Source organism: Salvelinus fontinalis, chromosome 21 (assembly GCF_029448725.1).
Source record: "Salvelinus fontinalis isolate EN_2023a chromosome 21, ASM2944872v1, whole genome shotgun sequence".
In the NCBI taxonomy this organism is placed as follows: Eukaryota; Metazoa; Chordata; class Actinopteri; order Salmoniformes; family Salmonidae; genus Salvelinus; species Salvelinus fontinalis.
The window spans coordinates 40,948,141-40,961,525 of NC_074685.1; the positions used below are offsets into that span (position 1 = coordinate 40,948,141).

The 13,385-nt window shown below is 44.1% G+C and overlaps 2 protein-coding genes across 2 annotated transcripts; one reads left to right on the forward strand and one right to left on the reverse strand.

Moving 5' to 3' along the window:
- The first annotated feature begins 87 nt into the window (after positions 1–87).
- phyhd1 (phytanoyl-CoA dioxygenase domain containing 1) lies at positions 88–7,041 on the forward strand. The gene is made up of 11 exons (XM_055875219.1): positions 88–220; positions 655–813; positions 2,566–2,641; positions 2,758–2,805; positions 2,939–2,994; positions 3,222–3,284; positions 3,381–3,402; positions 3,529–3,657; positions 3,862–3,978; positions 4,406–4,532; positions 6,886–7,041. Exons 1-11 carry the CDS (start codon positions 188–190, stop codon positions 6,932–6,934), a joined length of 879 nt encoding a protein of 292 aa, XP_055731194.1. The 5' UTR covers positions 88–187; the 3' UTR covers positions 6,935–7,041.
- Positions 7,042–8,141: 1,100 nt separating this feature from the next.
- On the reverse strand, positions 8,142–13,354 carry dolk (dolichol kinase). The gene is made up of 2 exons (XM_055875218.1): positions 13,246–13,354; positions 8,142–12,402 (listed from the first exon to the last, which is right to left on the reverse strand). Exon 2 carries the CDS (start codon positions 12,241–12,243, stop codon positions 10,672–10,674), a length of 1,572 nt encoding a protein of 523 aa, XP_055731193.1. The 5' UTR covers positions 12,244–12,402; positions 13,246–13,354; the 3' UTR covers positions 8,142–10,671.
- Positions 13,355–13,385: the final 31 nt, after the last annotated feature.

Consider the following 13,385-nt stretch of genomic DNA (forward strand, 5'->3'; position numbering starts at 1 on the left):
GGGATGGCGTTTGGGGATGAATTTCAGATACAGGTAGGCCTAGGTCCTGAGCAGCAGCATCGAAATGGTTAAAAATCCTGTTACATTTTAATCGAGTTAGACGTCTACATCACGTGTTACTTCTAAGCAGTTTAGACCAGGAGAACCCGGTTAAATTGGATACGGAGCTTAATTTGGAGTTTTCAGCATGGACTTTCTAACAGATCAAGATGCGAAAAAGGTCAGCCTAAAATGTAGACCTAAGCGTATATATTTATTATTTTGTATTGTATTTACTGTCAAGCCTGCGTAGTAATGGCTCTCATAGCGATGGCTGTCGTCACTTATATAATTTCAGTAAATCCGTTACTTATCCTGTAGGCTGCACAGATATGAGAAGCATTTAATTTATAGGCTACATTTTTGTCCATACAGTGAAAATGCAACTTGCATGCCCGTGACACAAGTGATTTACTACGTAGCAGATGCGGCCTACACACTGAATTCATTGTAGACCATCAGCGACCCTTACATAACTTCAGCTGCTGCCAAGACCTCGGCTACAATTCTAATTAAAAAACGAAACTAACTTGTGAAAATCCAAATAATGTATTTCTATAGGACTCAAGTGTGCATATACTGTGGTGGTGAATACTTTCTGGACCTTTTCAACAGTACCAGGAGGACGGGTACCTGATCCTGGATGGGCTCCTCAGTCCGGCGGAGTGTGATGAGCTCCGGCTGAGGATGGGAGAGATCGTGGACCGGATGGACGTTCCAGAACATTGTCGGATCCAGTTCTCCACCAATCACGACGAGCAGTTGAAAACACAGGTTAACATCCCACTGGGCAAAACTGGTCGATTCAACGTTACTTCCACGTTATTTCAAGAAAAACATTAAATGTGTTGACATTGAATCAACTTGGAAAACTGATTTCGATTTGCAAAAAGTAATCAACATAAGGGTCATTTTTTCTCACCCAACTTTTCCAGTGAAAGGGTAATTTATTTTTTGAGGGGGGGTTCATGTTGAATTCACATTAGTTGACAACTCAACCAAATGTAAATCAAAACCAGATGTTGAGCCGACATCTGTGCCTGGTGGGATTGCACAGGAATTGATTATGTCTGCTGTAGCCTACATTGAGTGAACAGGTTTGCTTTCTGCACCATTTGACCCAACCATGTGTCTTCTCCATGTCTACCTATTCAAATTATAAAGATGCAGGTAAGGTTCTTTATTCCCTCCTATGCATTTCCTCCCTCTAGAATTGTCTTTATAGTAATTCCTTTGCCAACGCTCATGTGTGACCCTGGCTGTCACCTGTGTTACATTATCGCACTCCACACTGCCCTTCCCCACCTGGACAAAATGAACACCTATGTGAGAATGCTGTTCATTGACTTCAGCGTTCAACAACACATTTGCCACGCTGATCCTCAACACGGGGCCCCCTCAGGGGTGCGTGCATAGTCCCCTCCTGTACTCCATGTTCACCCACGACTGCATGGCCAAGCACGACTCCAACATCACCATTAAGTTTGCTGACGACACAACAGTGCCTGATCACCGACAACGATGAGACAGCCTATAGGGAGGAGGTCAGAGATCTGGCAGTGTGGTACCAGGACAACAACCTTTCCCTCAACGTGAGCAAGACAAAGGAGCTGATCGTGGACTACAGGAAAAGGAGGGCCGAATACACATCGGCGGTGCTGTAGTAGAGTGGGTTGAGAGTTTCAAGTTCCTTCGTGTCCACATCACCAAGAAACTATCATGGTCCAAACACACCAAGACAGTCGTGAAGAGGGCACGACAACACATTTTCCCCCTCAGGAGACTGAAAAAATTTGGCATGGGTCCCCAGATCCTCAAAAGGTTCTACAGCTGCACCATCGAGCATCCTGATTGGTTGCATCACCGCCTGGTATACCAACTGCTCGGCAGCCGACCGACCGTCAGGCACTACAGAGGGTAGTGCGTACGGCCCAGTACATCATTGGGGCCATGCTTCCTGCCATCCAGGACCTATATACTAGGCGGTGTCAGAGGAAAGGCCAAAAAAATGTCAAAGACTCCAGTCACCCTAGTCATAGACTGTTCTCTCTGCTACCGCACGGCAAGTGATACCGGAGCGCCAAGTCTAGGTCCAAAAGGCTCCTTAACAGTTTCTACCCCCAAGCCATAAGACTGCTGAACAATTAATCAAAAGGCCACCTGGACTGTTTACATTGACACCCTCCCCCTTTGTTTTTACACTGCTGCTACTCGCTGTTTTATCTATGCATAGTCACTTTACCCCTACTTACATGTACAAATGACCTCGACTAACCTGAACCCCCGCACATTGACTCGGTACCCCCTGTATATAGCCTCGTTATTTTGTTACTTTTTATTTCATTGTTTACTTTAGTTTATTTAGTAAATATTATTTAGTAAATCTTGAACTGCATTGTTGGTTAAAGGCTTGTAAGTAAGCATTTCACGGTAAGGTGGGAAGGTAAGGTAAACCTGTTGTATTCGCCACAAAAAAAATGTGATTTGATCTTACAGCTGGAATACCTTATCCTTATCTATCTGCAGGGAAACGCTGACTACTTCATCACCAGTGGAGATAAGATCCGCTTTTTCTTTGAGAAAGGAGTTTTTGATGATAAAGGTGAGGCCTTATTATGAGTCAAGGTTAATCTCTCAACTCACTGAAATGTGATGCAATATAGAATGTGTTGGATTTATTTGACATTGATTGACAGCTAAGTGTCACTTGCTTTATAGGAGATTTCACCGTGCCAAAAGAACGATCTCTCAACAAAATTGGACATGGTGAGTTTCAAATCTTTGATTCGATGTTGTGCTTATCTTTCAAAAGTTTTGATAACATTTTTTGCCAAGACTATCAGATAGATCTAGTATCCAGTAATCTACAGTATTCATGATCCTATTTCATCTCCAATAGCACTCCATGCCTATGAGCCTTTATACAAAACTGCCACTCATTCACCCAAGATTCAGGTGAGAATTCCTTAAGCAGCTAGTCAGTAAAGGACACAACAGAAACTGTTACAGTTAGACTAACACTGAATAATACAGACTTATCTCTTATCTGTATTTTTTTTTAAACTGGACTGTCGGTTAGGGGCTCGTAAGTAAGCATTTCACTGTAAGGTCTACACCTGTTGTATTCGGCGCATGTGACTTATAAAATTTAATTTGATTTGACTGCTCTGTTTGTCTCCCAGGGTATAGCCAAGAAGCTTGGTCTGAAGAGTCCTGTGATTTTGCAAAGCATGTACATTTTCAAGGTAGAGTGCACACCAGCTTTTTACCTTTCACTAGTCTGACTTTGTCTTTAGAAAGTGTGGTAACTGGTTCTGACATTACTTTGTTGTGTTTTTCAGCAACCAGGGATCGGTGGAGAAGGTAAGAATCGTGGTGGAGAAGAAAAGAAAACAACTGTTTACGAATACTGTAGAGTTTCTGTGTCTGTGATTTTGTGTGTGTGTGTATTTTGAACCCCATATGGCACTTTGCCTGCCTGTTTGTCAGTGATGCCCCACCAAGATGCTACATTCCTCCACACGGAGCCCCTGGGCAGGGTGATGGGCGTGTGGATCGCCCTGGAGGATGCCACCCTGGACAATGGCTGCTTGTGGTTCATCCCCGGCTCACACAACAGTAAGGCACTAATGATTCATTAGTCATTGGTGCCAAGACCCGGGACTGGTTATTTATCTCAGCTCCTCCTTTGAGATTTCAAAACAAGTTCAAGTAAATTGAGAACCACTGCCTTCATCAGTCTCAACCAGGTTTTGAATAACAGGGGTGCCCCCCTAAGGAGTTAGCATGTAATTCAAACCATGATCTCCCCCTTCCCTCTAGATGGTATCACCCGACGTATGGTTCGGACCCCTGAAGGCACCTATCCCCTGACAGACTTTGTTGGGAGAGAGGCAACCTATAACGATAAGCTGTTCATACCTGCACCTGTCAAAAAAGGTATGTTGCTCATTTCTACTGCTGACTCAACTGGCCTGTAATGGTGGGTCACATAATATTTACATAAAATAAACCAAAGTGTGCCCCGCTCTTGACATCAGGGTCACTGACCTCAAAAGGGTTGGTTAGTAACTGCAAAACAGACCTCAGTTTGTAGTGTCTGCACTGTTGTCTTTTCCACTGTGTTAGAGGGAGCAGGGTGGAGTGGGGGTCAAAGGGTACTGAGTGGTACAGACTGAAGCACACAGCCAGTTAACACTTCATTGACCTTTGAGTCTTTAGTAACCGTTAAAGCTGAGTTACAATCAGAAAGTATCAACATGCACAGTTGACTTAAAAACTGGTCTGTCAGGTTCATGACTGTTCCGTAGAGAAACATTGATAGCAGGTTAGTAAGTAACTGTCTATCTATTTTGTCTCTGCTCAGGTGGGGTGGTTTTGATTGATGGAGAAGTTGTCCATAAAAGTGAGCAGAACGTGTCAGAAAAATCGCGACATGTCTACACGTTCCACATCATGGAGTCTCAGAAGACAAAATGGAGCCCTGAGAACTGGTGAGTGTATGACAATGTTCTCTTCCTATGAAGTCAAACACACATAATCCAGGAAAATATGTAATAGAGTATGTCCTGCATAGTCAATGCTCAATTATGAACTGGGTGGTTCGAACCCTGAATTTCTTATTGGCTGACAGCCGTGGTATATCAGCCCATATACAGTGCATTCGGAAAGTATTCAGACCCCTTGACCTTTTCCACATTTTGCTACGTTACAGCCTTATTCTAAAATGTATTAAATCGTTTTTTCCCCCTCATCAATTTACACACACTACCACATAATGATACATCAAAAACAGGTTTTTGCAAGTGTATTAAAAATAAACTTAAATATTACATTTACATAAGTATTCAGACCCTTTACTCAGTACTTTGTTGAAGCACCTTTGACAGCGATTACAGCCTCGAGTCTTCTTGGGTAAGATGCTACAAGCTTGGTACACCAGTATTTGGGGAGTTTCTCCCATTCTTCTCTGCAGATCCTCTCAAGCTCTGTCAGGTTGGATGGGTAGTGTCGCTGCACAGCTATTTTCAGGTCTCACCAGATATGTTCGATCAGGTTCAAGTCCGGGCTCTGGAAGGGCCACTCAAGGACATTCAGAGACTTGTCCCGAAGCCACTCTTGCGTTGTCTGCGCTGTGTGCTTTGGGCTGTTGTCCTGTTAGAAGGTGAACCATCGCCCCAGTCTGAGGTCCTGAGTGCTCTGGAGCAGGTTTCAATCAAGGATCTCTCTGTACTTTGTTCCAGTCATCTTTCCCTTGATCCTGAGTCTCCCAGTCCCTGCCGCTGAAAAACATCCCCACAGCATGATGCTGCCACCACCATGCTTCACCTTAGGGATGGTGCCACGATTCTTCCAGACGTGATGCTTGGCATTCAGGCCAAATAGTTCAAACTTGGTTTCATCAGACCAGATAATCTTGTTTCTAATGGTCTGAGAGTCCTTTAGGTGCCTTTTGGCAATCTCCAAGCAGGCTGTCATGTGCCTTTTACTGTGGAGTGGCTTACGTCTGACCACTCTACCATAAAGGCCTGATTGGTGGAGTGCTGCAGAGATGTTGTCCTTCTGGAAGGTTCTCCCATCTCCACAGAGGAACTCTGGAACTCTGTCAGAGTGACCATCGGGTTCTTGGACACCTCCCTGACCAAGGCCATTTCTCCCGATTGCTCAGTTTGACCAGGCGGCCAGCTCTAGGAAGAGTCTTGGTGGTTCCAAACTTCTTCCATTGAAGAATAATGGAGGCCACTGTGTTCTTGGGGACCTTCAATGCTGCAGACATTTTTTGGTCCCCTTCCCTAGATCTGTGCCTCGACACAATCCTGTCTCGGAGCTCTACTGACAATTCCTTCGACCTCATGGCTTGGTTTTTGCTCTGACACTCCCTGTCACCTGTGGGACCTTATATAGACAGGTGTGTGCCTTTCCAAATCATGTCCAATCAATTGAATTTACCACATGTGGACTCCAATCAAGTTGTAGAAACATCTCAAGGATGATATATATATATATATATATATATATATATATATATATATATATATTCTAAAATGGAATATATATATATATATATATATATATATATATATATATATATATATATATATATATATATATATATATATATTCCATTTTAGAATAAGGCTGTAATGTGGAAAAAGTGAAGCGGTCTGAATACTTTCCAAATGCACTGTACACCACGGGTAGGACAAAGCATTTATTTTTACTGCTCTAATTACATTGGTAACCAGTTTATAATAGCAATAAGGCTCCTCGGGGGTTTGTGGTATATGGCCAATATGGCCAGGCACTCCGCGTTGCATCGTACATAAGAACAGCCCTTAGCCGGGGTATATTGGCCATAGACCACACCCCCTCGGGCCTTATTGCTTAATTATAAACTGGGTGGTTTGAGCCCTGAATTCTGAAGGCTATGGTATATCAGAACATACACCACGGGTAGGACAAAATATTTTGTTTTACTGCTCTAATTACATTGGTAACCAGTTTATAATAGCAATAAGGCTCCTCTGGGGTTTGTGATATGGCCAATATACCACGGCTAAGGGCTGTGTCCAGGCACTCCTCGTTGCGTGTAAGAACAGCCCTTAGCCGTGGTATATTGGCCATATACCACACCACCTCGGACCTTATTGCTTAAATATACACCTTGTTATTGGTTAGTGACAGTGTTCCAAATGGATCTTCGTCAGGTCTTTCACAGAATAGCACACATCTGAGGCATTGGCGTCACGCTGTACACTTCTGATACATTGAAATAAATACAGTAAGCGATTCGGGGGGATATAAGAAGGTGTTGAGATAAAGGTGTTCCTCACTCTTTTTTGACAGGTTACAGCCCACAGAGGAGCTTCCTTTCCCTGCCCTGTACACCAAGTAATCCTGGTTCCCTCTGTCTGCCACTACACTGAATGGATGGACAGAGGCAGACACCTTCACTTGTCCCTAGAGAAGATTAAATAAACAAATTATCCCCTCCATATTAAATGTTTTTGACGTTCTCTTTTCTGGTATTATAAACTTTTCTACTACTTGACAGCATCGTTTTTTCAGCATCACATTGTTTTCTCAGCCTCACTCCTGAAAAAAAACTAAAACATTCTTGACTAGGGCCGGGATTCAATCTGATCGCGCATTGCGGCTTTTAAAAGGATATTTACGATCGAGAAGACATGCCGTGTTTACCGTGAATCGAACAACAATGGCTTAAAATATGCAACGCCTATAACCTGCAATCGGATTGATCCTGGGTTAACGCCATGATAAAGTGACCAGCAGAGCCCAGGTTGCCAGTGGTAGAGGGTCAGAAAGGGGCTGTTGAAATGTGGTCATGGTTTAGTCAACCTAAATATGGTTATATTTGGACCCAGTGATATAAAGACACCTCTGTTATTTCCCAGGTGTGTGCGCCTCAGGACATTGGTCAGAAGATTTGCAATTAGGCTTCTACAATAAAATGAGTGGGCATCTAGGGTTGTTTACACAGGTAGCCCAATTCAATTTTTTTCACTAATTGGTCTTTTGACCAATCAGATCAGCTCTGAAAAAAAGCGTATGTGAAAAGATCTGATTGGTCAAAAGACCAATTTGTGGAAAAAAGATTGGGCTGCTTAAACACAGCCGTAGTGGGACACTGTTGTGAGCAATGAATCAACATGGCAATGTTTACACAGACAGACAATTCTAATCTTTTTACCGATCACATCAGATCTTTCAGAGCTGATCTGATTGGTCAAAAGACCAATTAGTGAAAACAATTATCAGAATTGGGCTGCCTGTGTGTGTGCACGTGCTTCAGGGTATTAGTCAGAAGACATGTAATTAGGCTTTATAAGATGAGTGAACATTTAGTAGTAGCACACTGAAGTGAGCAATGAACCAATGTGTTTGTGTGTAGAACAGTTCATTCAAATCACATGTGTTTTAGCAGTTAATCTCATTCAGATTCCCTTAAGTATCCAACATATCTTCTATTTGATCAGAAACACCGTTTGCCTTATCAAGGTATGTCTTCCTGATAGATCAATGTGAGACATTATGCCCACAAATATACCCTGCTATCTCTGGATGAAAAACAGACAAACATCTAGCATAAAAGGCCTTTAATGATGCAACAATCTGCCATGCAATACAAGTGTTTCCCGTCAAAGGCAAGAACAAGCTCATAAATTATCATTACGGATTATTGGAAAAGGCAACAAACAAAATACTACTTATTTATTACAGATTCATCAAATACTGTCAGTTCCATGCTGAAAAAACAAGTAAACAAACATTATAAAAAGAGGTCTCTCCAGAATGCACAGTAAACTGGAGGAAGTGGAATTGGAGACTGGCTGTACCAGACTCAATGTGCACTCTATTGTTTGAGTGCCAATTTCCGTCTAGTTTAACTAGGCTATGGGAACGCAGAGGCTCCTATGGACCACAGGCGGTTGGTGGCACCTTATTTGGGGAGGATGGGCTTCTGGTAATGGCTGGAGTGGATTGGTATCAAATACATGGTCCCCATGTGTTTGATGCCATTACATTCACTCCATTCCAGACATTATGAGTTATCCTCCCCTCAGCAGCCTCCACTACTATGGACAGTTGTAGTTTGATGTCACATGTCTGACTCAGAGGCAGATCAATTCTGATATTTTGCCCAATTATTGGCAAAAGAGCTGATCTGATTGGTCAAGACTAATTAGTGGAAAAAGATCAGAAGAATTGGGCTGCCTGTCTAAACACAGCCAGATAGCGAAAGATGCATCTACAGATAACTAGTATAGCATCTCAATGTTAGCTGATTTAATTTTTAAAAGGTACATGTAGTTACTTTCATTACACCATAAATACATACCTTCCTGCAGCTTATAAACACTGTCAGGAAATGAATTGAATCATTTCTAAATTTAACAAAACATGAATTCAATATGTTCATGATACATGTGGCCCTGTTATATAATCTCTACAATTTATTTCCAATATACAAATCAGATTTTTTGGGGGGATGAACGTTAAGGAAATTCATGTATATTTTGGAGAGGGTCCTATCAAAACACCCGGATAAAAGACAAAGGATTCATACAAAACTGAAAAGATACTGTAGGGTAATTTCTGTATACAAGTTACAGTAAAGGATTTCAAAATGTTTAATGTCATGCTAAAGTGTATAAACTGCTGCCATATTGAAGAATCAATCAGTCTACTTCAACACAAACCATGCTGTCAGCTAGAGTATCTACAGTACTAGGTAATGTGTGATACAAAATATACTTCTTTAAGGCAAATATGTCCCGCAATCAGTCCGTAATATTGCCACAAGAAATGTAAATAAATTATAGTCAGATGAAATTAACAAAAAATCCTCTGAAAAACAAATTATCAAATTATGTTCTTCAAAAGGCTGTACAAAGGTAGTTTTCCTTTAGCAAAAAAAAAAGCCCATCACAATTTATTAAAACGTGCCATTTACCAGTGTCTGCCATGACAGCTGATCAGGGCAGGGAAACTTAATTCCGGCTAAAATACATTTTGTCCAATGTACTGAACTCCATCTCCTGTTGTATAATTCAGGAGTTTGGGATTTCAGAGTGTTACAGTGACTCAGGGACATTCATCCTCTGTCCCTCAGGGGAATCCCCCACCTCCCCATTAAGACAGAGCTGGGTCATATTCACTAATAATAATAATAATAATGTGGGTGCTTCTATTTGTCCTATTTCACACATGTACAAGTGTGTTAATACGCATGTGTGAATTGGAAATGTATTATTTTTTTGCATATCCCAACTCTGAGACACCTTTGCAGAGTGGGGTCATGGCCAGGGTCAGCAATTATCAACAGTGGTTAGGCACCAAACAGAAGAAGACAGCCTGAAACAAGGCAGGACTACCCCAAACTTGTCCAATGAGGAATGCTCGTTTTCATTTTCCGTTGCCAAACATTTTGCTACGGTGTGCCCTAATGAATACGACCCTGCTCTCAAACAAAATTATTTAACTTCCCTTATCCTCAACCAAGCAACTGAAAAGAAAAAAAATGAAAAACAGTAGTGTGCATGTTGAACCGACTTGTTGTATTCTAGCTGAACATCACTGATTCTATTGTCATGCTGTTGTCCCACAAAATGAAGAGCAAAATCTAGAGTGTATGTTCCGGCTTCATGTATTTCTCATAATGTTTGCAAGCTCATTCCCTAGCTAGCAGTGCTATCAGATTGTACTTCATCCTTCTTTGTGCCAGCCATATTGATTTTCCCACACACGGTCATGTTAGTGGAGAGATTATCAATGCAACGGATCATAACTTTTACTCTCACAAAGCAACAAAACAAAAAAATCCTCAGTCATCCAATGAGGATTTCCATACATTCCCTTAGACTTTAAAATTCAGAAATTACATTGGTTAGCCTATCCAATCTGACCTCTGGTCAAGAGGTGACCGTGTGGCTGTGTTTAAGTGCATCTGCTCAGCCGCTGATCACAGACTGAGAAGACCAACTGATCTACAAATCGCCTTGCATCCTAAACGGATACTCACTATGATTTGCAGATCTGTCAGTCTGCCGCCGCCGACTGCAAGGTAGTCGATCTCAAACATGACCTGTGTGCGGTGCTCCACGGGGGTCATCAGAGCAGCAGCAGGATGAAGAGGTAGAGCGGCAGCAGCAGGTTGTCTATCTGTGAGGTGTAGGCCTCCAGCATGGCTACCATGGTGATGGAGCCCACGATCCATGAGTAGGTGGAGTTCAGATTGATGGTGGGGTCGAATATGAGGAAGATGGCCACAGCGATGATCTGGGCGAATACCGACGTAGCTGTGCCCTCCACTGTCTTCTTGGTGCCCGGCCAGCGGATCTCGCCCATGCTGCTGCCGAACACCGACGCCACTGTGTCCCCCACACCCACCGCCAGCACCCCGGCGTAGGGCACCAAGCCCCCCGCCCCGGGCAGGATGCCTTTGGGGGCACAGGGCCCCGGAAACAGCCAGATAGGCAGGGACATGCCCAGGAGGAGGTAGATGTGGGTGAGGATGAGAGGTCCAGAGTCACGCTCGTCCAGGAACAGGGTGAGTAACTGACGGAGGAGTTGACCCAGCGGGCGGATGCGGAAGTAGCGCACATACTCCAGGAGCAGGAAGGCCCCCAGGCAGCCCACGGACGCCACGTGTAGGAGCTGGCGGTCATACACCAGGCCTGGGACGAAGGTGGCTACTACAATGAGGTGGAAGTACTTTCTGACTATCGTAGAGGCCTGGTGCTTCTTGGAGCCTGACTGGCGCTGGTAGTTCTGGTGCAGCACAACCAGGGTGGCCAGCGTGGCCAGCAGCACCCAGTAGCCCAGCAGGCACAGACGCTTGTCGTTCAGAGTCACAAAGTCCAGAAGCCACATGATGGGGTGGCGGCGGATGAGGAGGGAGAGCCAGGGCATGAGGATCCCCAGGCCCAGCACAGCCGTCATCATATGGAAGAAGAGCGACGACACCCAGGTCTCAGACTCCATGAAGCAGAAGAGCAAGGCAAAAAACACCCCTAGGAGAAGAGATCCTACCACCACCACGGGCAGGAAGTAGTGGACTGGCTCCCCTTTGACCTCAGCCATGTTGAGTGAGCGCTTTATGAGCTGGTTGACGATGAAGCTGATGCCCCCGACGATGAGGAGGGCCTCGCCGGGCGTGAAGCAGCGCGGTAGCAGGTAGAGCACGATCAGACTCAGGTAGACGAATATCAGCAGCACCTCCAGAACCTCAATCACCTCCGACACCGTTAGGGTCTGCTTCACCGTGTACAGGATGGCACTGCTCGCCACGCCCGCGATCACGCATGTGTTGGTGGGCACGGGCCTCGTGATGCCCAGCGCGAGGAGCGACAGGAACAGTGCCAGCATCATGCCTGTCACTGTGACCACCATGGAGAAACGCTCAAAGTAGACGTTCCCCGAGGCGGCGCACTTCTCCCGCAGCGCCACACCCAGCAGGGGCATCACCATGACGGCTGGGACGATGCCGCTGTTGGCTGACAGGCGCCACTGAAAGACGGCGTTGCCATTACGGAGCAGGCGGTCCCACTTGTGCTGCACGTAGAAGGCCTGGATGACCAGGGCCACGCAGCACCAGGAGTGCTGGTTCCACACGGCCATGTGGACACACATCACCACAGAGAAGACCACCGCAGACTCCACCAGTACCGGGTTGGTCTGCATGGTTGCAACCGGGGGAGAAGACAGGGAGGGAGGGCGGTTCACGGCAGAGGACTCCAGCTCGAATACAAATCTTTATTTAAAAGGTCTGTCAGTTCCTTTCCGCGGCACACATCATGGTTAGTTCTTATTTTTGTCCACAATCTTAGGCCTGTCCTGTATCTGTGAAGACAAAGTAGCAAAATGGCTGAAGCAAAATACAGTGAAAAACGATTTAATGAGAATCAAAAGTTGAATATATTAGAAATATTAAACAATTTTTTCCCCATTACACTCACACTTATTTCAAAAGATCCACACCCACATCGACTGTTGAAATACCACTGAACCGTGGCCCACTGACTAATGCCGCGTTCAGTCGCCAGTCGAATTAGGAAACTCGGAAATGTCCGACATGCTAACTGGTTAAACACCACACGTGTATAACTACAACCGGAAATGTCCTAGATTCGACTAGTACGTGAACGCGGCATAATGCCCATGACCGATTGCCACACTTAACATTCACTCCCAAATTAACTGTCAGGTAGCTAAAAGTGATCATGGCTAATAATTGCTATGGATGAATTATTTACCAGAAATTGTACTAGACAGTAAAGTCTAGAGATGACAATACAAAAGGGCAAGTCTAGACAAGTAGAAATGTCTTAACTCCAACCTTTTTCTCATACAAGAGGTGGTGAGGGTTGAAATTATTTATACAGTATCTTTAAAACGAACGACTAATGGTAACAAGCGTTAATTCATGATCATTCGAGATATCAAATAGCTTTTTGGCTATAAGCATATGAACTGCTACATAACGTGGCCTTGCTACAGATCCCTCTCACTGTAGTGAGAAATGCTTGAATGCAATTTCGGCCGATGCAGCGATCCCGCATCCTAGTTAACGTTAGCAAAAATTAATCTGACAAATGTACTGAGTTGAGTTCTCGTTCAGATAGCCGGTATTCGACCATTAAACGGTTATTTAAAATGAATTGAAAGCACCACAAATAGACTTACCCGGTAAATACTGCACATATCAGGATAAATGAGTGAAGCGATATCCGATCTTTCGACTATTATATTCTGCCCAATCAGCTGGCGTCCCTCATACCCGTAGGAGGTGGCCATATTGACAGCCAAGTCACGTGGTACATGGA

Excerpts from the sequence above, each read along its gene's own strand:
- phyhd1 (XM_055875219.1), top strand. The coding sequence starts at position 188 with ATGGACTTTCTAACAGATCAAGATGCGAAAAAG. Across the intron at positions 814-2,565 it reads ACGAGCAGTTGAAAACACAG|GGAAACGCTGACTACTTCAT; the intron begins GTTAACATCCCA and ends ATCTATCTGCAG. Across the intron at positions 2,806-2,938 it reads TCTCAACAAAATTGGACATG|CACTCCATGCCTATGAGCCT; the intron begins GTGAGTTTCAAA and ends CATCTCCAATAG.
- dolk (XM_055875218.1), bottom strand. The coding sequence starts at position 12,243 with ATGCAGACCAACCCGGTACTGGTGGAGTCTGCGGTGGTCTTCTCTGTG.